The sequence below is a fragment of the Saccharomyces mikatae genome (assembly GCF_947241705.1).
Source record: "Saccharomyces mikatae IFO 1815 strain IFO1815 genome assembly, chromosome: 15".
Classification (NCBI taxonomy): domain Eukaryota; kingdom Fungi; phylum Ascomycota; class Saccharomycetes; order Saccharomycetales; family Saccharomycetaceae; genus Saccharomyces; species Saccharomyces mikatae.
This window is the reverse complement of record NC_079270.1, coordinates 310,187-334,540: the sequence shown is the minus strand read 5'-3', so window position 1 is coordinate 334,540 and position 24,354 is coordinate 310,187. Positions and strand designations below refer to the sequence as shown.

The 24,354-nt window shown below is 38.2% G+C and overlaps 11 protein-coding genes and 1 non-coding gene across 12 annotated transcripts; 7 read left to right on the top strand and 5 right to left on the bottom strand.

The window, feature by feature from the left end:
- Positions 1-179: 179 nt before the first annotated feature.
- Positions 180-1,316, top strand: PFA4 (palmitoyltransferase PFA4; the record flags this gene model as incomplete). Its single annotated transcript, XM_056225638.1, has 1 exon — positions 180-1,316. The coding sequence occupies one exon, from the start codon at positions 180-182 to the stop codon at positions 1,314-1,316; it is 1,137 nt and encodes a 378-aa protein (XP_056079437.1).
- Positions 1,317-1,630: 314 nt separating this feature from the next.
- Positions 1,631-6,331, bottom strand: SIN3 (transcriptional regulator SIN3; the record flags this gene model as incomplete). The annotated part of the gene is made up of 1 exon (XM_056225637.1): positions 1,631-6,331. One exon carries the CDS (start codon positions 6,329-6,331, stop codon positions 1,631-1,633), a length of 4,701 nt encoding a protein of 1,566 aa, XP_056079436.1.
- A 703-nt stretch (positions 6,332-7,034) lies between these two features.
- RPB11 (DNA-directed RNA polymerase II core subunit RPB11) lies at positions 7,035-7,397 on the top strand (the record flags this gene model as incomplete). The annotated part of the gene is made up of 1 exon (XM_056225636.1): positions 7,035-7,397. The coding sequence occupies one exon, from the start codon at positions 7,035-7,037 to the stop codon at positions 7,395-7,397; it is 363 nt and encodes a 120-aa protein (XP_056079435.1).
- A 433-nt stretch (positions 7,398-7,830) lies between these two features.
- Positions 7,831-10,140, top strand: TOP1 (DNA topoisomerase 1; the record flags this gene model as incomplete). Its single annotated transcript, XM_056225635.1, has 1 exon — positions 7,831-10,140. One exon carries the CDS (start codon positions 7,831-7,833, stop codon positions 10,138-10,140), a length of 2,310 nt encoding a protein of 769 aa, XP_056079434.1.
- A 676-nt stretch (positions 10,141-10,816) lies between these two features.
- Positions 10,817-11,869, top strand: CSI2 (Csi2p; the record flags this gene model as incomplete). The annotated part of the gene is made up of 1 exon (XM_056225634.1): positions 10,817-11,869. One exon carries the CDS (start codon positions 10,817-10,819, stop codon positions 11,867-11,869), a length of 1,053 nt encoding a protein of 350 aa, XP_056079433.1.
- A 401-nt stretch (positions 11,870-12,270) lies between these two features.
- Positions 12,271-12,903, bottom strand: COQ10 (ubiquinone-binding protein COQ10; the record flags this gene model as incomplete). The annotated part of the gene is made up of 1 exon (XM_056225633.1): positions 12,271-12,903. One exon carries the CDS (start codon positions 12,901-12,903, stop codon positions 12,271-12,273), a length of 633 nt encoding a protein of 210 aa, XP_056079432.1.
- A 176-nt stretch (positions 12,904-13,079) lies between these two features.
- MDM12 (ERMES complex subunit MDM12) lies at positions 13,080-13,895 on the top strand (the record flags this gene model as incomplete). Its single annotated transcript, XM_056225632.1, has 1 exon — positions 13,080-13,895. The coding sequence occupies one exon, from the start codon at positions 13,080-13,082 to the stop codon at positions 13,893-13,895; it is 816 nt and encodes a 271-aa protein (XP_056079431.1).
- Positions 13,896-14,175: 280 nt separating this feature from the next.
- On the bottom strand, positions 14,176-15,279 carry RCL1 (rRNA-processing endoribonuclease; the record flags this gene model as incomplete). Its single annotated transcript, XM_056225631.1, has 1 exon — positions 14,176-15,279. One exon carries the CDS (start codon positions 15,277-15,279, stop codon positions 14,176-14,178), a length of 1,104 nt encoding a protein of 367 aa, XP_056079430.1.
- A 531-nt stretch (positions 15,280-15,810) lies between these two features.
- On the bottom strand, positions 15,811-17,859 carry PLB3 (lysophospholipase; the record flags this gene model as incomplete). The annotated part of the gene is made up of 1 exon (XM_056225629.1): positions 15,811-17,859. One exon carries the CDS (start codon positions 17,857-17,859, stop codon positions 15,811-15,813), a length of 2,049 nt encoding a protein of 682 aa, XP_056079429.1.
- A 1,383-nt stretch (positions 17,860-19,242) lies between these two features.
- HTZ1 (histone H2AZ) lies at positions 19,243-19,647 on the top strand (the record flags this gene model as incomplete). The annotated part of the gene is made up of 1 exon (XM_056225628.1): positions 19,243-19,647. One exon carries the CDS (start codon positions 19,243-19,245, stop codon positions 19,645-19,647), a length of 405 nt encoding a protein of 134 aa, XP_056079428.1.
- Positions 19,648-20,177: 530 nt separating this feature from the next.
- HRD1 (E3 ubiquitin-protein ligase HRD1) lies at positions 20,178-21,830 on the top strand (the record flags this gene model as incomplete). The annotated part of the gene is made up of 1 exon (XM_056225627.1): positions 20,178-21,830. One exon carries the CDS (start codon positions 20,178-20,180, stop codon positions 21,828-21,830), a length of 1,653 nt encoding a protein of 550 aa, XP_056079427.1.
- Positions 21,831-22,409: 579 nt separating this feature from the next.
- On the bottom strand, positions 22,410-22,514 carry Smki_15.trna8P. The gene is made up of 2 exons: positions 22,479-22,514; positions 22,410-22,445 (listed from the first exon to the last, which is right to left on the bottom strand). It is a non-coding gene; the product is annotated as a tRNA-Pro (tRNA).
- Positions 22,515-24,354: the final 1,840 nt, after the last annotated feature.

The following is a 24,354-nucleotide window of genomic DNA, read 5'->3' as shown; positions in this document are numbered from 1 at the left end:
TTGAAATAGAGCTTGTTTCCATTGTTTACTAGCTGTTTTCGTGTATATTTTACGCTTCCTATATAACTTTTCTCGCTCGCGTTTACAAAACGCAGAGAATAGAAGAAACATTGAACACTGTCTTGTATGGTGTGGTACATCATACAGAATTTTATCAAAACATAGTTGGTCGCTTGGCTATGGCTGTAAAGTTGAGATGGCCTTGGTTAGGGATAGCTATACCAACACTTTTGATATCATTTATAGGTTATGGTGCGCATTATTTTATTTTATCCAATTTCTTGCCAATAGCGAAACAAATAGGATTTGAGTTTTCTTTGTCAATGATATGGTTTTCTTATTATTTGGCCATCTACACGAATCCCGGAAGACCTTTACCCAACTACCAACCAACTCCTGGCATCTGGCCGAATTTCTGTAAGAAGTGCCAGAATTATAAACCAGAGCGTTCTCACCATTGTAAAACCTGCAACCAATGCGTTCTAATGATGGATCATCATTGCCCTTGGACTATGAATTGTGTCGGCTTCGGAAACTATCCGCATTTCTTAAGATTCTTATTTTGGATCATTATTACTACCAGTATTTTATTTTGCATTCAAGTTAAGCGAATATGCTTCATTTGGCAACGGAGGAACTTTCCTGGATACCTCTTCAAAAAATCAGAACTAACCTTTTTAACAATTTTGAGTCCCTTGAATTTTTTTGTCCTGTTAACGATAACGGTCCTTTTCTTACGGTGTTTATTTAATCAAATAGTGAACGGAAGATCTCAAATTGAGTCGTGGGATATGGATCGGCTCGAATCTCTATTTGACTCCAGAAGGTTGATCCAGAAATTGATTTATAACACTTGGAGAATCTATCCTGAATCAAAGACACTTCAACATGAAAGGGACGCCGAAGGGCTTTTGAAGCAACAAAGATCCAGTTTTGAAGGACTTGTAAATTTCCCTTACAATTTTGATTTGCACACCAATGCTATATTATACCTTGGCCCTGTCCATTTATGGCTGTGGCCATATGGCATTCCCACAGGGAATGGAAACAACTTTCCAAAGAATGATATATCCAATTATGAAGTTGACTCCCCGTTAGAAGATATCATCCTCTCACTTCCTTGGCCGCCTGATGGAGGCGAAACAACTACCGTTTCTAATCCTAAAACTTCAACGATAGAGACATGTAATGAAGGCGGTGAACAGGTAGTAAGAAGTAGAGTTGCTCAAAATGGCAGATCTGCTTCCCGCGAAAAATGGTTCAACGATTGGGGGGAATCACTGGACGATTTTGGTGTCGACGTTGATATGGAATAAGAAATTCATATAGAGAAAAATCGGGTATTTATATGAACTAGCCCTTTTATAATACCATACCCTTTTTAAAACAGGTCAAAATAATGTCTTCAAAAAATCTAATAAAGACGTATAAATATTCAAGTACTAATCACGGCATATTATCATTTACCTTTTCGCAAGTAATCGGTACGTTTTGAATACCGCAGAACACTTACAATTTCCTTTTCTAAAATTACAATGTTACATCTTTGACATTATATAAGAGTATATATCAGATGGCTGTGCCCTTTTAAGCCATAAACATCCGTAGCAACCTTGTTGAGAGTCATTTACTAGATCTTTGTCTCTGTATCTGAGAGTCCCGTACTTCGCATCACTTCTATATTATCATCTTGTGGTACATCAGACGTGGAAGAAAACACACTCGCATCGGAAGACGCCAAATTCTCTTGCTGCTCTTGTTTCGTCTTTGTAGCTTCTTCAATTTTGGTGTCTACTACCTGACCGTCAACATTCAATTTGGCTGTAGTGTCTTTAAGACTTTCAAATTTTTCTTGCATACTTATTTTCTGGCTTTCATTTAGATCGTTTCTCAAATGAACCGCACAGTCTAAAAATCTTGATATCAGCTCCTTTTTCTGAACAACCACTTCTTTGTGAGTATCATCATTAGCAACAGTAGGATATTTGTTAGCAGACTTACGAGTAAAAACATCGTAAGACCCATTTTCGATATCCAATTTATAGGTCGTTGGCTGGATTTTAATTTTCAATGTCGATACAGAAATGCCTTCTGGCGAGAACTTTTCATCTACATCCTTTCCATCAATATCTTGTCCAAATTCGATGAGCCTCTCCAAAAATGGTATCTTCAGTTTCTCGTGCAAAACACCTTCTGTCGGATGTGGTAAAGCATACGATGTTACATAATATTTCCATTTATCTTCATCTTCTTTAGGTTCCTTTAGTGTCAAATCATCAAGGGCAATATATTGAATGGAAACGTGCAAAGTTCTTTTATCGAACTCTATTCTGAACATATTTTCTGTGTTAGACATATGAGAACGCACCTGCAAGCGGTAAATAATTTGGCCTTTCGCACTCGTCGTAGTGACATTTCTATCCTTAACAAACAACGCCATTATTTCTGCAGTTTTAGCATCGGTCATCAAGGTGTGAGCATGCTTCACTAACGATTGAGTAACTTTGTCGATTGTATAAAGTTTAAAGGCCCTATTATTATAAGCCTGGCGCAAGCTCTCTTCAAACCACTGATGCTCAAGATCACCGTTTATCAATCTTCTGCTCAATTTCAATACCTGTTTGTACGCGTCTTCACCAATGAAATCCAGACCCATTTCAGAAAGTTGGTTCGATAGTAGATCCAAATCTTTAGCAAACGTAACCGTCGATCTTGTATTGATTTCTTTTGTGACTTTTTCATTCATTTGCTTGATTTCCAAAAGTCGCTCATATATCGTTGTCCAGTGACGGAAGAAGATATAAATATTCGTATTTGCGAACAAATTAAATATACCACGGTTTTGAATCATACCCTGAGAGTTTGCCTCCTCCACTAGATTCCCAGTTAGCCAAGGATTTTTGGCCTCTTCATTGATGAGCTCTTCTTCCTCAATAATATTAGATTCCTCATCAGGCGCTTCTGAAAGTTGTGGGACTTTCCCATCTTCATCTTTAGAACGCTTTAACTTTTGGTACCTGCTTCTGTGCAAAATATCAAGCAAAGTCATTTCCTGTTGATACGACCTTTTCCTCGATACACTAGAACCCCCATCGTCGGATCCGCTAGATTCTGATACACTTTGCTTATAAGCTTGTAAAGATTCTTCGATCTCTTCTAGAGAAATAGAAAAGAACAAAGATATGAAGTATTTTAATAAATCTTTCAACCTTTCTTTATCAGGATTCGAATATGCTGTAGTATGACTTATGAAACTGTCTGCCAAATACAAGATATCACAGAAAATATTCTTATCAGGGAAATCAAAGTCTAACTGGCTCTTTGGTTTGGGAGTTAACCAGTGAATTTTTTTGTTTGTTTGATCGACTTTGATACTACTAATCTCCGATATCAGTTGTTTTGTAGTTAATAATTTTTTATCGGCCTGTTTGAATGTTAAACCTAAATGATCTAACGACTTGAAGAAAACTTTCTGTTCTAGCTCCCTCCAGACCTTATTCCACTCGCGTTGAGCTCTTCTCCATTCTTCATCCTTTTGTTTTAGTCTTTTCAGAACAACCGGAGCTGTCACAGCAGGGTGTTCATGTAAAGCGTCAATAATCTCGAACCCCCTCTCCTTATCATAGACTTTTCTTATCACTTTTTTATAAATAGTCATCGAAGTATGACCAAGACCTGGAGGAAGTTTAAAGTTGACCTTCTCATTTTCCGTCATATTTTCTATCTTATTTACGATTGTTTCTAAGCATTGGATAGTTCTTAAATTAGATTCAATGTAGAAGTCATACTCATGTCTTTCCTCTTCAATCTTAAACAATGTTTCCTCATATTGATTTTTACGATGGGCGATAAATCCAGAATCCTCTGAAGCCCATACAGGATGTCCAACCCATTCATCATTCAGAACTTCCCAACACATATCATCTCTACCTGAACATGGCATGAAAGTATCACTTTTCGGTAGCCTTTTGTAGCTTGGGCCAAATGCCTCACATAAATCTAAATCCAATCTATGTTTTTCATGAACGATATTCTCGATAAATTTGGTCCTCTCTTGGTAGCCAACAAAGTTTTTGAACCATGAAAATAGTTCCTTGTTGGAACCCAAATAAAAATCAACCTTCTCCACTAAATCGTCAAGGTCAAGAATATCTTGGGAGTACAAATTCAAAATTTTTAGAAATTCTGTGTATAAATGCTTATTGCCAATATACCTCTTCGCCTTCTCGAAAAAAGTGACCTCTTCATTAAGTGATATATTATCCTCGATGGGTTCAGTTGGTTCAGGGACTACAGGAACAATACTTGGATCCAAATCAATTTCTGGTCTAACGGGAACATCACCATACTGCGAATTTGCTATAGGACTAATGCTTTGGGGATGTTGTTGCTGCTGTTGCTGAATATTAGAAGGAGCGTACTGTTCCGTGAGAGACGTCCTTAAGTCCGAAAGAGGTAAGTTTTCATTTGCAATCCCTTGATGTACTATGTTTGCGCCATGTTGAACCATCGATGGTAAGGGCATCAAATGGGGTGGTTGCATATGCTGCTGATCCTGATAGTTTTCATGTACAGTAGAACCATTTGTTGGGGGTGAGAAACTTCCAATAGGTGGCAAGTTTTGTTGAGGGATACCTCGATTATTAGAATGACCGTAATAGCTTGATGCTGGATATAAAAATTGCTGCTGCTGCTGTTCTGCTTGAGCTTGGGCTTGAGCTTGCGCCTGAGCCTGAGCTTGAACCTGCGCCTGAGCCTGCGCCTGAGCCTGAGCCTGCATTTGAGCCTGCGCCTGAGCCTGCATTTGAGCATCCTGTTGTTGTTGAGCGTGTTGTTGAGCATGTTGCACTTGCTGGTTTGCAGAAGCTGAAGAGTCGGGCAAAAATTTCTTAAAATCTTCTAGTAAATCTGGTGCATTTTGAAATAGATGGGTCACTTGCGCATAGACTTCGTTTATTGGCTTTTGTTCCCGTTGATAAGTTTGCAGTATTTCCAAGAAATGCTTATAAATATCAGGTTGGTCAGCAAATCTAGTTTTGATCTTATTAACATAGCTTATGGCTTGGCTAAACTCGACGTCAACATTTTTTTTGACATCTTCTTGAACCGCTAAAGGTTGGATTTGAGGAATTTGATGATGTACAGGAATTTCAGATTGCTGAATCGAGGGTAACCCGGTAGATGTAGCTGAAAGAGGCAAAACTTGCTGTTGATCTTGGTTCTGTTCTGAGTGGTAAACATTCGAAGGCACCATGGGCACATTGTGGGATCGTTGAGTACCGTTCCCGTCCGCTTCTGGAAGGGAACTGGGTTCCTGTGCATCTATGGTGCCTCTTTCAGGTGGACTGATGTTATTGTTCACAGTTGTAGTACCCATGGGGGTAGTGACTCTAATAGGGTCGTCCGGGTTAGTAGAACACTCGATCCTATAACCTTGAGGTAAGAAAGTGTTGAATCCTTGAATCAAAATTGGGTAACCTCTGAATAATGTAGATACTCTTTCAATGACTCCTGGTGTGTCTATTGCTTGTGACTTGAAGTCCTTCATAATATCTAAAAAGAGGTTGTAAATATCGGGACGCGAACTAAATTGAAATTTGACCTGTTCAAGGTAAGAAAGGGCATCTTTGACATTTAGAGGTCTGTAATCAGGGTCTTCTTCGTTGAAATTCTCATTATTATTATTACTATTATTATTATTATTATCGTCATTAGTATCTATATGATCATTGGCAGACTTGGTGGCATCAGTAGGTTGCGCACCGGCGGAAACTTCCTTGTGATCTTGGGTCTGTTGACTTGCTTTTTCTTCTTCTTGGGGACAGTTATAGCTTTGCGAACCTTCTGTGTGAACAGGAGCATTTATCGGTAATGGATTGTCAAATCTCGACAAAGAAAAGCTGGCGCCTCCTGCTGTAGGAAGAGGAGCCGGTGCTGAAGCGGAAGCAGCGTTCATAACCGAAGTGTTTATAGAAGGAGATGAGGAAGAAGACTTGGGGTGAGGTTGGTACTCGTGAGACTGTTTAAATGTAGAATCACTTGTGATTGAGGGTATGATATTCGGATGTGTAGGAGGATAACCTAATATGTGAGTACCATGAGAAGCTAAAGGCAGTTGCCCATTAGAATCTCTTCCATTTTCTTCCTTATTATTCAAGGCAGATAGCGAGGGCAAAGTAATGCGTTGTTGCTGCTGAACAAAACTCGACTGGTTTCCCTGGAGGAGAGGTTCTTTCTCGTTTCTTTCGTTTCTTTCGTTGGAGCCCGCAGCATCATTAGAGGTAGCCACATCGTTTGACTGTGAGTTCGGATTATGCCAGACCTGTGACATTTTTTGTGCTTTGTAACCTGTTTTATTAGTTATTTTTTTCCTTTTCCAATTATTCTCAAACAGAACACAACAAAAGGGTAGACAGATTATACTGAAAGCGCTCAATAATGTAGCCTGTTGTGAGAGAAGGGGTACAAAGAAAGCGTGGTACGTGAACGGTTCTGAAAAGTAGAATACGGTGTCTCGAATATTAGCAATACCGGTGAGGAAAGGAGGAAGGTAAGTATAGTAGAGAGGGGAGTGACAGTTGTTTTGCAAATCACGTATGCTCAAGAACTGCAAAATGAAAGCGATTTTTTGCGAATGAAAAAAACCACTAGAAAATCAAATACTCATTACCCGTACGGACATAAAATTTTATATACGGGTAACCGTCATAATATTGGTCCATCATTTAGGGAGCCCATACTAGCAGCAGGTGTATTTCTATGACATCCACAATCCCAGACTATTATACACGCAAATAATGTACGCATTGTCGATAGGATACACCTGCACAGTATTGTCTGCATAGGTGCTACCCAATTGCTAACAATACTTTAGTTACCCGGACCATAGTTCTTGAACCATCCGCGAAAATTCTGGGCTTACTGCATTAGCACACGCAAGAGCTTATGTCAAGAGAAGAGCGGACAAGCTAGGTAAGCTAGACCACACTAACCACGCAGTCAACCAACCACATACTTTTGCATACCACTGCATAATGAATGCTCCAGACAGATTTGAACTGTTCCTTCTGGGTGAAGGGGAGTCCAAGTTAAAGATTGACCCCGACACTAAAGCCCCCAACGCAGTGGTGATAACGTTTGAGAAGGAAGACCACACGCTGGGTAATCTGATCCGCGCAGAGCTCCTGAACGATAGAAAGGTGCTGTTTGCCGCTTATAAGGTTGAGCATCCTTTCTTCGCCCGGTTCAAGTTGAGAATACAGACCACCGAGGGATACGACCCGAAGGATGCCTTGAAAAACGCCTGCAATAGCATTATTAACAAGCTTGGCGCCTTGAAGACGAATTTTGAAACCGAGTGGAACTTGCAAACTCTGGCCACGGACGATGCATTCTAATATGTAAGCGTTTAATACTATTCCCATCAAAACTCAACATCATAGAAGTGAGTACACACATGTACTATGTATATATATATATATATATGAAAGTATACTATTTTACACAAAGGTACGTTGGGCAGAGAGCCCTGGTACTTAACCGGGTAATCGCCGCTGCAGTCTTTAAAAAAAAAGGAAAAACGAATAAAAACCAGCCATGAAAAGCTCTTTTATTTTTCAACTTTACAGCATCTTTCCCTCTTCTTGAGTAATCGATGCACATCAAGAGCTATTATATATTTTTCCTCTTAACACCATCGCAAGTTCATTCTTTTTTCTCATTTTCTTGGTTGCTCTAGGTACCTAAAAAACGCTATTTTTTGTATAGAAGCAAGTGAAAAAACAAATAACGAAGAAAGAAAGGACGGGCTCGAAACCTATAACGCGTAAAATGACTATTGCTGATGCTTCCAAAGTTAATCGTGAGTTGTCCTCTGATGAAGATGATGTGCCACTGTCTCAAACTTTGAAGAAAAGAAAGATAGAGTCGACAAACACTGCTTCCCTCCAAGGCGATGATGCGGACGGTTATGATAGTGATGAAGCAATTTCTACAATTTCCAAGAAAAAGACTAAGAAAATAAAGACCGAACGACTACCATCGTCATCATCACCACCGTCGCCACAAGTGAAGAAACGCACAACTCCAAAGCCTAAAAAAATTAAGAAAGAAGATGGTGACGTTAAGTTAAAGACGACGAAGAAAGAAGACCAAGAAAAAAAGAAAAGAAAGAAGAAAGAGGACGAAGAAGACCAAAAAGTGAAAGATGAGGAAGATGAATATAAATGGTGGGAAAAGGAAAACGAAGATGACACCATAAAATGGGTTACGTTGAAACATAACGGTGTTATCTTTCCCCCACCGTACCAACCCTTGCCATCTCACATCAAATTATACTACGATGGGAAACCAGTAGATTTACCTCCACAAGCTGAGGAGGTAGCTGGGTTTTTTGCTGCATTATTGGAGAGTGACCACGCCAAAAATCCTGTTTTTCAAAAGAACTTCTTCAATGATTTCTTGCAAGTATTAAAAGAAAATGGCGGTCCCCTCAACGATATTGAAATAAAAGAATTTTCTAGTTGTGATTTTACCAAGATGTTCGACTACTTCCAGTTACAAAAGGAACAGAAAAAGCAACTGACCTCCCAAGAGAAGAAACAGATTCGTTTAGAAAGAGAAAAATTTGAGGAAGATTATAAATTCTGTGAGTTAGATGGTAGAAAGGAACAAGTGGGTAATTTCAAAGTAGAACCTCCCGATTTGTTTAGAGGCCGTGGCGCTCACCCAAAGACCGGTAAGCTGAAAAGAAGAGTGAATCCTGAAGATATCGTTCTGAACCTAAGTGAGGACGCTCCTATTCCACCAGCTCCAGAAGGACACAAGTGGGGAGAGGTTAGGCACGATAACACTGTTCAGTGGTTAGCCATGTGGAGAGAGAATATATTCAACTCATTCAAATACGTGAGATTGGCAGCAAACTCGTCGTTGAAGGGCCAGAGTGACTTCAAGAAGTTTGAAAAGGCAAGACAATTGAAATCATATATCGATGCTATCAGAAGAGACTACACGAGAAATTTGAAAAGCAAAGTTATGCTAGAGCGCCAAAAGGCCGTCGCTATTTATTTGATTGATGTATTTGCCCTTAGAGCCGGTGGTGAAAAATCGGAAGATGAGGCAGATACTGTGGGCTGTTGTTCGTTGAGATATGAACATGTTACATTGAAGCCTCCAAACACTGTCATATTTGATTTTCTGGGTAAAGATTCTATCAGATTTTATCAAGAGGTAGAAGTGGATAAACAAGTTTTCAAGAATTTAACGATCTTTAAGAGACCACCCAAGCAACCAGGTCATCAACTGTTTGATCGTTTAGATCCATCTATATTGAATAAATATCTGCAGAACTATATGCCAGGATTAACTGCAAAAGTTTTCCGTACGTATAATGCTTCCAAGACGATGCAAGATCAGTTAGATCTAATCCCGAATAAAGGTTCTGTAGCAGAAAAGTTACTAAAATACAATGCAGCGAATAGAACTGTCGCTATCTTATGTAACCATCAAAGGACCGTTACGAAAGGGCATGCACAAACAGTGGAAAAAGCCAATAATAGAATACAGGAGTTGGAATGGCAAAAGATTCGTTGCAAGAGGGCTATTTTACAACTGGAAAAGGATCTCTTGAAGAAGGAACCAAAGTATTTCGAAGAAATTGATGATTTGACGAAAGAAGATGAGGCCACTATCCATAAGAGAATTATTGAAAGAGAAATTGAAAAATACCAGAGGAAATTTGTAAGAGAAAATGACAAGAGAAAATTTGAAAAGGAAGAGTTGTTGCCTGAAAGTCAATTGAAGGAATGGTTAGAGAAAGTTGAAGAAAAGAAACAAGAATTTGAAAAGGAATTGAAAACTGGTGAAATCGAGCTAAAATCAACCTGGAATTCAGTGGAAAAGATAAAGGCACAAGTAGAAAAGCTAGAACAGCGTATTCAAACCAGTTCGATCCAGTTGAAAGATAAAGAGGAAAACTCTCAAGTTTCTCTGGGCACCTCCAAAATTAATTATATAGACCCTAGGCTTTCTGTGGTATTTTGCAAAAAATATGATGTTCCAATCGAGAAGATTTTCACAAAAACTTTAAGAGAAAAATTCAAATGGGCCATAGAATCAGCAGATGAAAATTGGAGGTTTTAAAATGAAGGAACAAGAGAGGGGAGGAGAACAAAATCATTCACGCATCAAATTCGCATTAGGAGTACTAGGAAGATACTTTATACGCATATAAAAATGATTAGAAACTCTTAAGAGTATGCTACAATATAGTTTAGAAAAGAGTCCATTCAATTATGTCACCATTACTTTGACTCTCTCATATTCTTATTAACTGTTTGTAAAACTTTGTGAAAACGAGAATGCTTTTGAAACTGTGTGTTCGCTGACACGGCATGAGGCTGTACTTTGTTGCATTCCTCTCGAAAATTTGGCGGTTTTCGTGTCTTTTATGTACAAGCATAACGGGAACACGAAAAGAAAGAATACTCTACGTAGACAAGGATTACACGAAAAGTTGTCAACACAGTGCCATCTGTGAGGAAAACCGTTCTATTAAAAGAGGAGCCACGAAATGTTAGGATAAATCAAACAAATTCAGATCGTTCTTTCCTGTTTTAGATGCGATCTTCTGATCTATTGAAAGTGTCTGCTGAAATGAAAAAGGTTTGCATCCATGCTTCTTCCAATATAAGGATGTAACATGTATTGTCTATCTCACTCTGCTTTATTTCCTAGATATATCCCAACAAAAGGACGCTTTATTGTAAAACAGGAATATCAGGAACTATCGACAGTGGAGATTTACAACTACCACACAATGAGATTACCAAAAGTTTCCATTTGGAAAGTGCTACTACTGCTTAATTTCTTCGCCTTACATGAATGGCAACTTGCTTCCGCTGCAAATTTGCCCTCTTTATCAACTAGTACAAAGGCTAAGGATAATTCTAGTAAAGCCAGTTCTACTGCGAAGACAACAACATCGTTAAGTAAAAGCTCAGCCACCAGCAAAAATGTTGTCTCAACCCATAATACGACCTCCAAAAGTAAAATGCCCAAAATTACTTCAAGTGCTAGTACAAGTTTACATTCAAACTCTAGTACAAGTTTAAATTCCAACTCTAGTGCATGGAGTAACTTCAATGGACTTTCAACTTCATCTATTATACCCTCCAGCGTTTACATCCCAGTAACAAATGGGAACAAATTTATATATCAGGCGCATCACCCCAATGGTACTGTGTTTATTGCGTTTGCAGGTTGTTTAGGTGCAATTTTATTGTCATTAACGGGTGCTTGGATTGCACTGAGCGTAAAGTCATGGCGAAGTGCTAGAAGGGAAAACAAGTTAAGAAACTTGGAAAATCAATATCAATACGACCCTTTCTACTTTCAATCGGGCTCTAATGATGCTGAGAGTGAAACTTCTTCTCATTCTGACGATAGTGATATATCAGAAAAAGTCATTAAAAACAAGTCATCTCGTATGAGTTTGTATACTCTAGGATCTACATCTGTTCTAAACCTTTTGAATAATAAAACAGATGGCAACGAGAACTTTAGGTCTTCTATGTTTATCTCACCAACTGAAATTCTGCAGTGTGATGCTAACAATTCTAATACGTGGTCTCAGCAAAGCAACAATAGCGCGATATATGATTCTTTGTCTAGCACTCCAAGGGAACCGGGTGCTACCCAAATACTTGGAAATTTTACAGATAGCACCAATCCATTCGGTCACGCAGCATACAATTTAGATATTGACTCTGGAGATCGCTCTACTCCGAAATCCAATGGTAGTCAAGGAAAGGTAAAAAAGTACCGTCCTCCAAGTGTTCATCTGGACCAATTACTTGATGGTAGTACATAATTATGCCTCTACACCACATTCAAATTAATCGTGACTAGAGAGTCAGACTTGTCAATCAATAGGAGGAGATGCGTAAGACACTCTTTCAGCATTATGTGCCAATCTCGGTCATATTATCTTTTATTCGCACACAGCTACTTAAATACCCAAGACAATCGTGTCTTGTGACTGAATCAAATGGCATCCGCATATCGATTTGTTAACCGTGACGAAAGACTGGACGTAATTTTGCAAGATACTGAGCATACTGCTATCTCTTGTCACCGTTGGAACTTATTAGGAGTAAATACTATAAGCATAATTATACAGAACAACTTTTTTATATAGTTCAAAAAAGTCAACCATGCATGTGTTCTATCCTCAATGACATGATACTTTCATCTGAAGAAGCACAAAAGAAATTATGAGGAGCTTTCTTTGGATGGAGGTTTTAGCATTGCCAGCCTTACTGAGTTGTAAGCTCTCTTAGCAAATGCGTTCATTACTAATTCAGTTACAGTCTTGGCGAATATTTGAGAAACACTGTTATATAATCGAGATTTGAATTTAAATCGTAGCAAAAGTTCCACCATGGTCGCGTTTGGTCTAGTTGGATGAGGCATTATGGTCCATTTTGAATACAAAAGATGAAACAAATTATGAGAAACTGTTTCTGCAACAACCGTGTACGCGTCATCCCCATTTATCATATCCTTGCAAGTGACATTACATATAAATTCTTCATCATATTGTTTAAAACCAACTCGAAGCCCCCCAATTACAGGCTTGTTATCTGCAGGATTTCTTTTATCTACAAAGGAGTCAGTACAATAGGGAATGAATTCCTTATACTGAGAAACTTCTGACACAGCTGCATAAATAATACTAGGAGGGGCGTTTATGGTCTTGCGCAAGACATATCGCTGTTCCCTAATAGCATGATTAGTAGTGCTCAAACCAAAAAAAGTTCTTCTAAGGGGATATCTTACAATTGGCTTTAGCATCGCTTTCCTGAAAAGTATCGATATCTGCAAGCCCCTTATCATCGAAACCATTATTTTCGGTTTCCTTTAATCATTTATTGTTTGGGTCTTTGTTCTATAATTCATTATAGATACTTCTCGTTTTTTCAAAGGATACACAACCTTGATTTTTTCTCTTGCTTGAGAAAAAACATGCCACCCTGTGTAATGTATGAAGCAGGTCATACACTGGCTTCAAATAATCCCAAATGTCCTTTGATATCAATTGGAGTACATTAGAAGCTGATAATAGACTAAATGACCTTATTAGAAGACATTTGAATTCGTATTTGCAGAATACTCAATTGCCAAGCTACGTCAGCAATCTTAGAGTACTAGATTTTGATCTGGGGAAAGTTGGTCCTGCCATAACTCTGAAAGAAATAACAGATCCTCTAGATGAGTTTTATGATTCAATCAGAGAAGAGGTTGATGAAGAAACAAATGAAAATCATAGTGACAAAGACGAAACAGAGCATGCTGTTACTGAGAGTAGTGTAGCCAATCAGCAAGAATCGAATGAAAATTCCGAGCCACTCGTGGTTATGCCATCTCCTAATGATATACAATTTTTGTTGGAAGTTGAGTATAAAGGTGACCTACTTGTCACAATTGGTGCCGACCTTGTACTGAATTATCCCGTTGAGAAATTTATGACTTTGCCAGTGAAGCTTTCCATTAGTGACATCGGGCTCCACTCTCTTTGCATCGCAGCATGTTTATCGAGGCAGCTGTTTTTCAGTTTTTTGTGTGATGTTAGTGATCCTGCACTAGACGGCAATCAGGTTGTTTTGGATCCTAAGGGACCAATTCTGGCAGCCACTAAGCCATTGGAGCGAATATCTATTGTGAGGAATATGAAGATTGAAACTGAAATAGGTGAACAATATCAGGGACAGGGCTCCGTATTGAGAAGCGTTGGAGAATTAGAACAGTTTTTGTTTACCATATTCAAGGATTTTTTAAGAAAGGAAGTAGCATGGCCAAGTTGGATTAATCTGGATTTCAATGATGAAGATGAGTAATTGAAAATCACACTCTGATGATAGGGTCTACATATAAACCATGATTTTTTATATCATAATATTTTACTACTTGGGAGATGTATCGGTCTCTCATGCACTTATTGAATACACTTTTGACGATCCTTTATACAGGTCACAAAGAAAGAACCATAAAATGGCGATAATTTTCGAGTGGTCTCCTATTTTGAACAGTTTGTCCATATAAAGTTACACCTAAATAATCATATATATATAACTCATATACAGTAGTTTAATATTTTGAAAATAGTACTATAACATGCTATGCAATCTTTTTACTTGTGTTTGTAAAACCAATACCCTTAATAGTAGCTATCATGTCGTCATTATCCATTTCATCAACTGGCTTTAAAAAGACTTCTGTACTAAAGAGCTTCTTTATATCCCTTAAGAGAACAATAAATCTTTCGTCTATTTGTTCCTTATTAATCCTTAATCTACCAATATCTTCTTTTCCGATAACCATATAAACAATTGCTAATGGAAGCTGGTTTCTACCAACTACTGCACTCTTTGATATTTCTTCCAATAATTGGTAGGCAACTTTCTCACCAAGATCTTCAGGTATGGAACCTGCATCACCGATATCTTCTGCAAAATAACTCCAACCCTTTTGCTTGGATTGAGCTACCAAAGTAATACCCCAACCTGGACTCTTTCCTGAATTTTCACCTCTCCAGACATCTGCTGTTATGTTGACCTCACATTTTAGGTTTTTCAATACCTTCTTAGTGCCGTCGATCATTCTGTTCACAAGTGACGGACTCACTCTGGTGGAGTATGCTACTCCAGTAATTGATGAAATTATAGGTCTATCTACCTCATGCATAGTTATTGGTTGAGCAATCAAAGAATCAACAACCAAATGTACTTCCCCACCTCCTAGTGGTGGTGAACCTCTTTTCAATGTATGAAGTGCACATTCTCTAACACCGAATTTTTCCATAACGGGCATCAGCCCCCATTTGATAGCTTCAATACCAGCATCATTATGAGATGCAGTTATGCCCTTAAATAAAATCGAGAATTTTTTTTTTGAAAATGGAGCCAAATATAACATTGGTTCGACGAAATAACCTACTGGTTTAGAATTAGGGCAGATATGAGTGGATGCACCGCCAACTATAATACCAGGTCTATAGATTACAGTGGTACCAGTATATGAAATTTCGATAACACTTCCATTGGTAACCGACTCGATCAGCCTTAGGAACGAAACTTCGTAGTCTTTTAGACCAGGATTCAAATCACCTGAACGGATCTTTTCAATTTTTATTTGTTTCCCAGATAATGTTGCCAAAACAATCCGCAACCTAAAATTTTGTGATCCTTGGAAAGTGGTGTATTTGGGGGCGGAAGAGGACATTTGTTATGAGTTTAGCAGAGTCCCTACTAGAGTAGTATTAGATATTGCCAAAGTTAAACGATATGAAACCATTTCACTATGTCTAGCGAGTTAAAGGCTCATCTCATCGGAACTTTTTTGCTCTGCAAATTTTTCTGAAATTTTTTCAGTCTTGAGTCCGTGAAAAATTACATCGCGATTATGGCGAGGGTAATTTTGATATCTCTCTTTTGAGTATATTTAAGTGACAGCTCCGGCTACCAAAAAGAGTAAACTATTGTACGGTTGATATTAGGTTTATAGTTATAAATTATATTTTCTAAGAGAGGTCTCTGCTATGTATAGACCTCCAAATGTCATTAGTGAAGTTCCTTATACTTAGTCTTGACCGAAAGGAATTCTTCAATGCAGGGAGGGGATGTTTTTTTTTCTTTTTTATTTTAATTCTTTAAAGGACATGTTAGTCTTTTAGTTTTAAGTTTCGTTACCTTGTCGTACAAGTTATTTGCTTTTCATTTTCTTGTTCTGCATACTGTTTACAAGTGAGAAGTATCACACTGCTCCAGTAAGTGCTAGGAGGGCAATCGTAATTATAGCAGCGAAATTTACACTCATGCCAGATAAATGTGATCCAGAATTCGCAGCTGTCTTTTTCTCAAAGGTGGCGGTAGCCGATGGGATTCCTGAAGTCGAAGATGAAAGGGATGAGTGAAGAGCTGCAGACTCAGCAAAATGACCTTCCTGTGGTTCTATGGAGCTGTTGAAGCTGCCCACGTTGATAAATGAATGGTGTACGTCTTTCTCGACATCTGGTAATGGAGTAGTGTCCAGAGTGCCATTCCAGCAATAATTTGTGAAACAGGTCTCACATTCTAAAGGCAAAGTAATGTTCAAGGCCTGCTGTTTACGTCTCATAATGGCGCAACCGACGCAACCCATGAATTCAGGATCATCGGTAAAATTATTTCTGGTAGCAATTTCGAACCCGTTTTGGATCATACTTCTTCTCTGGGATTCGGAATAAGACAATTTGAAAGCACTCTGATTACTATTAAAAGAGTATTCCGCATTAGGAAGGTAAACAACTAGGGGTGGAATGTACTGGAGATTGGTCAAATTATTGGCGTCGCAACCAAAGAAGGTTGGCCTCTTATTCAAGCCCAAATTAACGAAGGTATTCGTGTCTGGGACATATGGGAAAGACATACCTTGGCCTTGTTTAACAAATTGACGTTCATATGTATGGACTAAAGAAGAACCATCTGGCCATGCCAATCTCATGTCAGCTGAATTATCCACGGCAAAAATAATGTCCACATCACGTTCCTTTTGTATTAGCGGCAAAACAGGTACGTTTTCGTCATCTTCGCCACCGTCAACCAGAAATAAGCTATCTGAATCAACAATGCTTGTGGTATAGTCACTGTCAAGGAACTTTGTATCCTTAAATGGGTTCGGACTATAAACGGCGATATCATTAAAATCCTGAGATAAATCCTTCAGAAAATGCCTTGCTAATCTTGTAATGAAGCTAGGCAAGTGAGTAGAGTTTATTCTCAAGAGAAATTGATTGAATAGTGTTGAAGAAGTACCCATAATAAAGCCGGCATTGTCGAACCCAGCTGTACATTTGCCTCTTTCTAGTGGTACACCATTAGAAACATTTGTTCCTAAATACTTGACGTTGGTGAATGAATTCAAAGAAGGGTCCCATGATCCCATTTCGAAGGGATTAAACTCAAAAACCGTGGCGTTCAAATTGATTACCTTTGTGCCAGGATACCTACCATCAGCAACAGAAATTGGGAAAGGCATCTCGGCGTTTTGAAACACTGGGAAATCTCTAATAGAAGACCAAGTTAAGCCTATACCGCCTCTATACAAAGAAGGGAAAAAATTATAGGCCAAAGCCCTGCCCCAAATATCGGCTAGAGAAGTGTTATAGTCAGAGTTTTGCTTGGATTCGACGGCGTTAGAAATATGGTCCCACCTTCTCGCGGTCTTGAATATATTAATGCCACCCGGCGTAACTATAGAATCCGACAAGTCCCAAATAGAATCATCGTTCGGCATGTTGTCAAGAATTTCCTGCACAGATGTCCAATTGTTTAAAGCTAAAGTACCGACTAGCCAATTACCACCCGAGGCACCGGATAAATATGTTGTGCTTTGCAGAAGGCCGCCTAGCCCATGCTCATTAGCACCTTCAGTTCTGTCATCCATTGCCGCTAAAACTCCTGCACCAGTTAGCATGGACCGGTAGCCACCACCTGAAACAGCGACAGCAATTTTCGGCAGGTTTTCGTTGCTCTCATCGTTGAATAACTTAGAAAGAATTTCCGAGCTATTTGAAAATTTTGCAGTAGCTCTTGTCAAGAAATCTTTCAAAGCTACACTGGTGACTTTATTCCTTTTTTCCAACCATGCGCTCTCATTCTGAGAAATAGATGTAGCCTCTCTCACCAGATTTATGTCATCGGGACACGACACTGAACCCGGAACATAACTATCTGTGGGTGACCACGCATCAGTGGCAAGTAACAACTGGGAAATTGTGAATACATAGGCGATAATGATTCTTGAACATAATGGACGTATCATTACTTATGTTATAGTGACTGTAATTTCCTTGTTCTAATTTTTCCTAACGCCCTCTCCCAACTCGAAAAGCAAAATATGCCAGCTAGCGAAATCACGTATAACTTATATAAAAGTTGCAGATGAAAAGCATAACAATAACATGCGAGGGTGGTAGTAATGGTGATAAAATCCCTGTAAAAATCTCGATCTTGTAAAAGAAATTCCATATTGAGTAATCCCATAGCCAAGCCATCCTAAAGGCAGGGAAAAAGAAAGAAGTGAAAAAAGGCTCATTGCGTAGAAACGGTAGTACAACATTCGCGGAACCGGCACGATATTTTCGCGGAGGATTTGAAGCGCAGGCGAAACGAAAACGGACAAGTTGCGGCATTTCCTGATTTGGATATTCTATGGGGCGCCGTCAGTTTCGAAAAAGAAAAGAAGGGAAAAATGATTTGCATTCTATCATTGAAAACGAAAGAGGAAATGATGAATGAATCATGCGGCCAGTAATGGGTTGCGCGGAGTGAATATATTAATAAAGATTAAAGAGGCTGAAAGAGGAGAAAAGTTCGATGCGATATAACTGATGTCATTATAGGCATTTGCAATTGTGCTTGTGATACGCCATCACAGATGAAGACAAAGGTTGTAGCCAGCAGACTGTACCACACGCAGTAACTGCTTTTTCTTCCCCCAAGCATGCCTCTTTTTACAGCTGCAAAGCCTCATGTAGTATTCCTTACTCGATCATCAGCGCCGTTAGTAGCAGTCGCATGTACTCTCAGTAAAAGTTTGCCGCTATCGTCCTTGACTTGCCTTGAAACAATGTATATTTGTCGCGTTATATATTGCATGGCGCGACCAGCGATAGAAAATGAGCAATGGTGTTAAATCCCCGCACGTTGTTAAGTAAATTAAGGCCTGTTATATTACCCGCAGAATGTACATTCGGGTGGCCGCCCGCCCCGGAGGAAAGAATATTGGACAACAGCCGTCTACCATGTTTTGAACTAGAACAGAGTAATATAGCAGTAGTGAACAAATGCTCAGGATAGCGGCGTTCTCCTTTTTCGGGGCAGTTCTGACTCAATTAGAAGATTAACCGTACGTAGTCATACTAGGTTGGCACACTCTAACTTGATATGTGTTCTACAACGATCAATAATGTGGTGCCGCTGCTGCGTAACCCGCCGCGGTGTTCGCTCCGTGCACGAAAAACAACAAAACAAAACAAAAAAAACAAAAAAGTAGAGCAAACTGCTCTACTTGAAAGCTGAACTACTATCCCGTAAAAGAAACATAGATCAGAAACTAGAAACCACTGTGGACTCTCTCGTACTGTAGTCAGGATAATCATTATTTTAATTTCTACTATAGTCACACATAAAATAACATAATACAATGTCAGGAAAAGCTCATGGAGGTAAAGGTAAATCAGGCGCTAAAGATGGCGGTTCATTGAGATCTCAGTCCTCCTCGGCAAGGGCTGGGTTGCAGTTTCCAGTCGGTAGAATTAAGCGTTACCTAAAAAGGCATGCTACTGGCCGAACAAGAGTAGGATCCAAAGCTGCCATTTATTTGACTGCGGTGTTAGAATATTTGACTGCTGAAGTGCTGGAGTTGGCCGGTAATGCAGCTAAGGATCTTAAAGTCAAAAGAATCACCCCAAGACATTTGCAATTGGCCATTAGGGGTGACGATGAATTAGATTCTTTGATCAGAGCTACGATTGCTTCAGGTGGTGTTTTGCCTCATATAAATAAAGCGTTACTATTAAAAGTGGAAAAAAAGGGCAATAAGAAATGAAAACCGTCGACTTTCTGTGCCTTTTCCTGTGCTCCTGTATCCTAATTATATCTATATTAACATTTGTATCATTATCATAACTTGAAAATTTATCTCTTCATAACCGAGCTATATACACACGTATATGTAATTTACCTCTCCTTTTTTGTTTACGTCTGTTCCACTTCTTTTATGTATGCACTAAATCATGACCTACAATGATGATTCTTCCATCTAGCAGCCTCAACGATAGCATAGTATTTGGTTAGCGCTTCCTTTTTGTTGAATGGCACATACCCGGAAAATGTAAATTAAGGACACCTACAAAAGTGCACCGCTGAATCCAAATCAAAGTAGACATTTTAATAGAGGATAAGAGTCTATAGGCTCTAACAAGACGAAAAAACGCACTTCTACCACCACGCAAAATCGTTTGAATAGGAGTTATACAGGTCGATTTTTTTCCACCGTTTTTTCTGTTGTTTTTTTTAATCAGAAAGCTGTCTATCAATTGCGGTTCGTTAAAGAAGGGGGAAAGACAGACTAATAATATGGTACCTGAGAATAGAAGGAAACAGCTGGTTGTCTTCATAGTCATCACCTATCTGCTCACGTTCTATTGCGTATATTCGGCCACCAAGACAAGTGTCTCTTTTTTGCAAGTAACACTCAAACTAAATGAGGGTTTCAATTTAATGGTTCTATCGATATTCGTCTTGTTGAATTCTACTTTGCTATGGCATCTCTTAACGAGACTATTATTTGGTGAACTAAGGCTTATCGAACATGAGCACATTTTTGAAAGATTACCGTTTACCATTATAAATACCTTGTTTATGTCCTCTATGTTCCACGAAAGATATTTTTTTACAGTGGCATTCTTCGGATTACTACTACTTTATCTAAAGGTCTTCCATTGGATCTTGAAAGATAGGTTGGAAGCTCTGTTACAGTCAATCAACGATTCCACCACGATGAAAACGCTTATATTCAGTAGGTTCTCATTAAACCTTGTACTATTGGCGGCTCTAGATTACCAGATTATAGTACATTGCATTTCATCCATATACACGAACCAAAAGATTGATATTGTTTCCACTTCCCTGTATTTGATGCAAGTAATGGAATTTACCATGCTGTTGATTGATTTACTTAACTTATTTTTACAAACTTGCCTGAACTTTTGGGAATTTTACCGCTCACAGCAAAGTCAGTCTGATGATGGCAACCATATTGTCCATGACGATCTTTCAGATGGAAACAGAGTTGATTTTGACGGATCTCAGCATGCGCTGAATGACGATGGTGATGACGATGATGATAGACAATTTACCGGTCTAGAAGGTAAATTTATGTATGAAAAGGCAATTGACGTTTTCACAAGATTCTTGAAAACGGCCCTACATTTGTCGATGCTGATACCATTTAGGATGCCCATGATGCTTTTGAAGGATGTTATATGGGATATCTTAGCGTTATATCAAAGTGCCACAGGTCTATGGAAAATCTGGAGGAATAATAAACAGCTTGATGACAGCCTTCTCACTGTAACTGTAGAACAGCTACAAAATTCTGCAAATGAGGACAATATTTGTATCATTTGTATGGATGAGTTAATACATTCTACTAACCAGCAAACGTGGAAGAATAAAAATAAGAAACCAAAAAGATTACCTTGTGGTCATATACTCCATTTATCATGCTTAAAGAACTGGATGGAACGTTCTCAAACTTGTCCTATCTGTAGACTGCCTGTCTTCGACGATAAGGGCAACGTTGTTCAAACCACTTTTACCTCCGAAACCAATAGTTCCATCACCATGGCTGCAACGGATAATACTAGAACGATAGTAAATTCACAAGACTTTGCAAATGAAACAGAATTACTTCCCACGAGAACAACATCTCCTGACGTGAGAATATTGCCTAATCAAAACACAAATACGTTCGCATCAAGAGCAACTTCAACGTCTACATCGTCTACTACGTGGTGTAAATTCCCGCTACAGCAAACTGAAGACAACGATGTTGAATCAAGGTCAACTTACGAATTTTTAATGACAAGTTCAGATGAGAAAGAAAGTAGTATTCCAGTTAAATTAACAATAGAAAGTCATGAAATAGATTATTTGCAAGGAGACGGGGAAGGACAAACAGCTCAAAAGAAAATTGTCATACCAAGTAAATTTATTCAGCATACCTAGAATTGCATATTTAATATTATACATGATTCAAAAATGAAATTGTTAAATGAAACGATGTATATATATATTGTTGGAATAAGTGATTACTACTATACATTTATTCATATAAATTGTTGTAGTTGATGACGAACATTCTTTAACATGATACTAATAATGTTGGGTAAATGAATACTAACATTCTTATGGTGATACCAATTAAATTGGAGTAGGTAAATTGTAATTATAGAATTTCCTGCACTAATAAGATAAAGATCTATTAATTGTCCAGAACTTAGTATATAAGAAGATGAGTCATCACCAAATTCTTATCATCAACACTCTGATTTATGTCTGAACCTTTTGGTTTAATATAACCAATCAGCGTGTGTTTTATATACCTCTCTTATATAAAATAAGAAGGAACGACTTATTCTTAATCATTACAAATTACTAAACAACTAATTATCAACATATATATATATATATCAATAAAAATGACTTGATACCTAGGAAATATGCGCCGATAGTATTCAAAGCTACCTGAAGTGAAGTACCTTGATATTTACTCTTTTCTTTAAAAGAAAAAAATGAAGAAAAGAAGGGGCGAGCTGGGAATTGAACCCAGGGCCTCTCGCATGCTTTTGTCCCCCCTGTTATGTCAGGAGGTCGCCCAAAGCGAGAATCATACCACTAGACCACACGCCCTATTATTTCTTGATTTCGTTTTATTACGAAAAAAACTAATACCGGGATGTCCTGATAATCCTAATATATACTATCTTAGGGAAGTAACTTTTGTTGTCAAGACGAATTATCAACTTGATTCACGAGATGTTACTTATCCTATATATTATATAAGATATGGTTTATACTAAATAGTGGAAGCGCGGAATCTCGGATCTAACTAATTGTTCAGGTATTTATACATTTGATTAGTTCAGCTAAGGAAGGCAGAGTTTTACATTATGTTGCTCAATTTGTTAGTTGTGAGACTGTTCTATATGTGTTTTATGAACGTTTAGAATGATGTATTGTCATACTGAGGTATCTCATCTTAAGATACAACAGAACTTCTCTTAGAATGGGCATTATTAGTACCACGGTTCAATTCCGTTTCTCATATGGTTTTGGGGAAGTTGCTCATTTTTAGAACGTATTTTTACTTGAAGAAGAGAATTTTACTTATTTTTTGTAGTATATATGATCTAAATTTTCTAAATATGTAAGAATGTAAGAATTTTAAGATAAATTTACAGATTTTAATGTTGAAAATGAAAATAGTAGGTATGCAGAGCATAACTACAAGTTATTCTCGAGAATGTAGGATTCCGCAAATGGGAACGATATTCTACAGAAGAATATTTATGCTAATTCGTATTCATATGTTTGTGATTCATTATCATATTACTTATCATCAATTCTTGCGTTTCAGCTTCCACTAAAGTTCATGATTGTTATTTTATAGGTAATGTCTAAAGAAGCTTATGTAAAAAAAACATAGCCAAAAAAGATCAATTAATGAATCTTTCTCGAGGAATAAAAAAGGGCCGTAATTGATGGTCGCGTCAAATGTGATTTTGACCCACAAATTCACTTTATATAAGTATTTGAGTATGACTTCGTTTCTCTCTATAAAATAATGCAGGTAATAAATAATGCAAATATAAAGTACTGTAATACATTAGTTGGCTTTAGTGAAAGAGCATCGGACAAAGCATAACTTCTAGCATATGTTCTACCACAATTCCAACTATCAAAAGGGGAACTATTATTCTTCGATGGGTCAATAGTGGAAGAAAAGCCGCAATACAAAATGGTATCCGAAGAAGTATGCATGTTAGCTGAAAATGTGGTTCCTGGCATCTGTTTAGTCAATGTTGCCAATGCCGATTCATATTCCATTCCACACGCATAATATGCTCGTAGCGGACCAGGAATACTATCCTCCATAATTCCATTGTTGCCACAATAAAATATGAGGGACTCGTTTGATGGCACAGGTGTGGAATATGTAAGTGTATATGAACTATTTGACATGGAAATTCTGAATTTACTGTATTTATTCTATTAAATGGAACTCTTGCAATATTAGTGAAGCGGACGACGGTAGAGTAGCTTTTATACTATGGTTAAAAGAGTTCTTAATAATACTTAACACTAGGCAAAGGGTACATGAAATCCGCGATAGTCAGAATAGAAGAATTGATAATATCCAAGAGTCTCTAAGAACTTTGATAGGTTCTGCTGTGGTTAAAAAAAAAAAAAAGCAGCCATTATCGCCCCGTTATTCCGAAAATTTTAAACAATTATTATTATTTTTCTTCCTGCGGGAGACTAACTAGCCCGTACGCCTCTTCCAAAAACTGGCGGTGCTTAGTGGAATGTTTTTAGGTTTTCAGGGACCTCAGGGACCTCAGGGTCTTAGTGGGGGTTAACGTTTTTGAATACGCTCTCTCTTCTTAATCAGAGGAGTTGAATATGCAGTTCTCTGTAACTTGGCCTTGACACGTGTATAAATTGGACACTGTTACCCACCAAAAGTGAA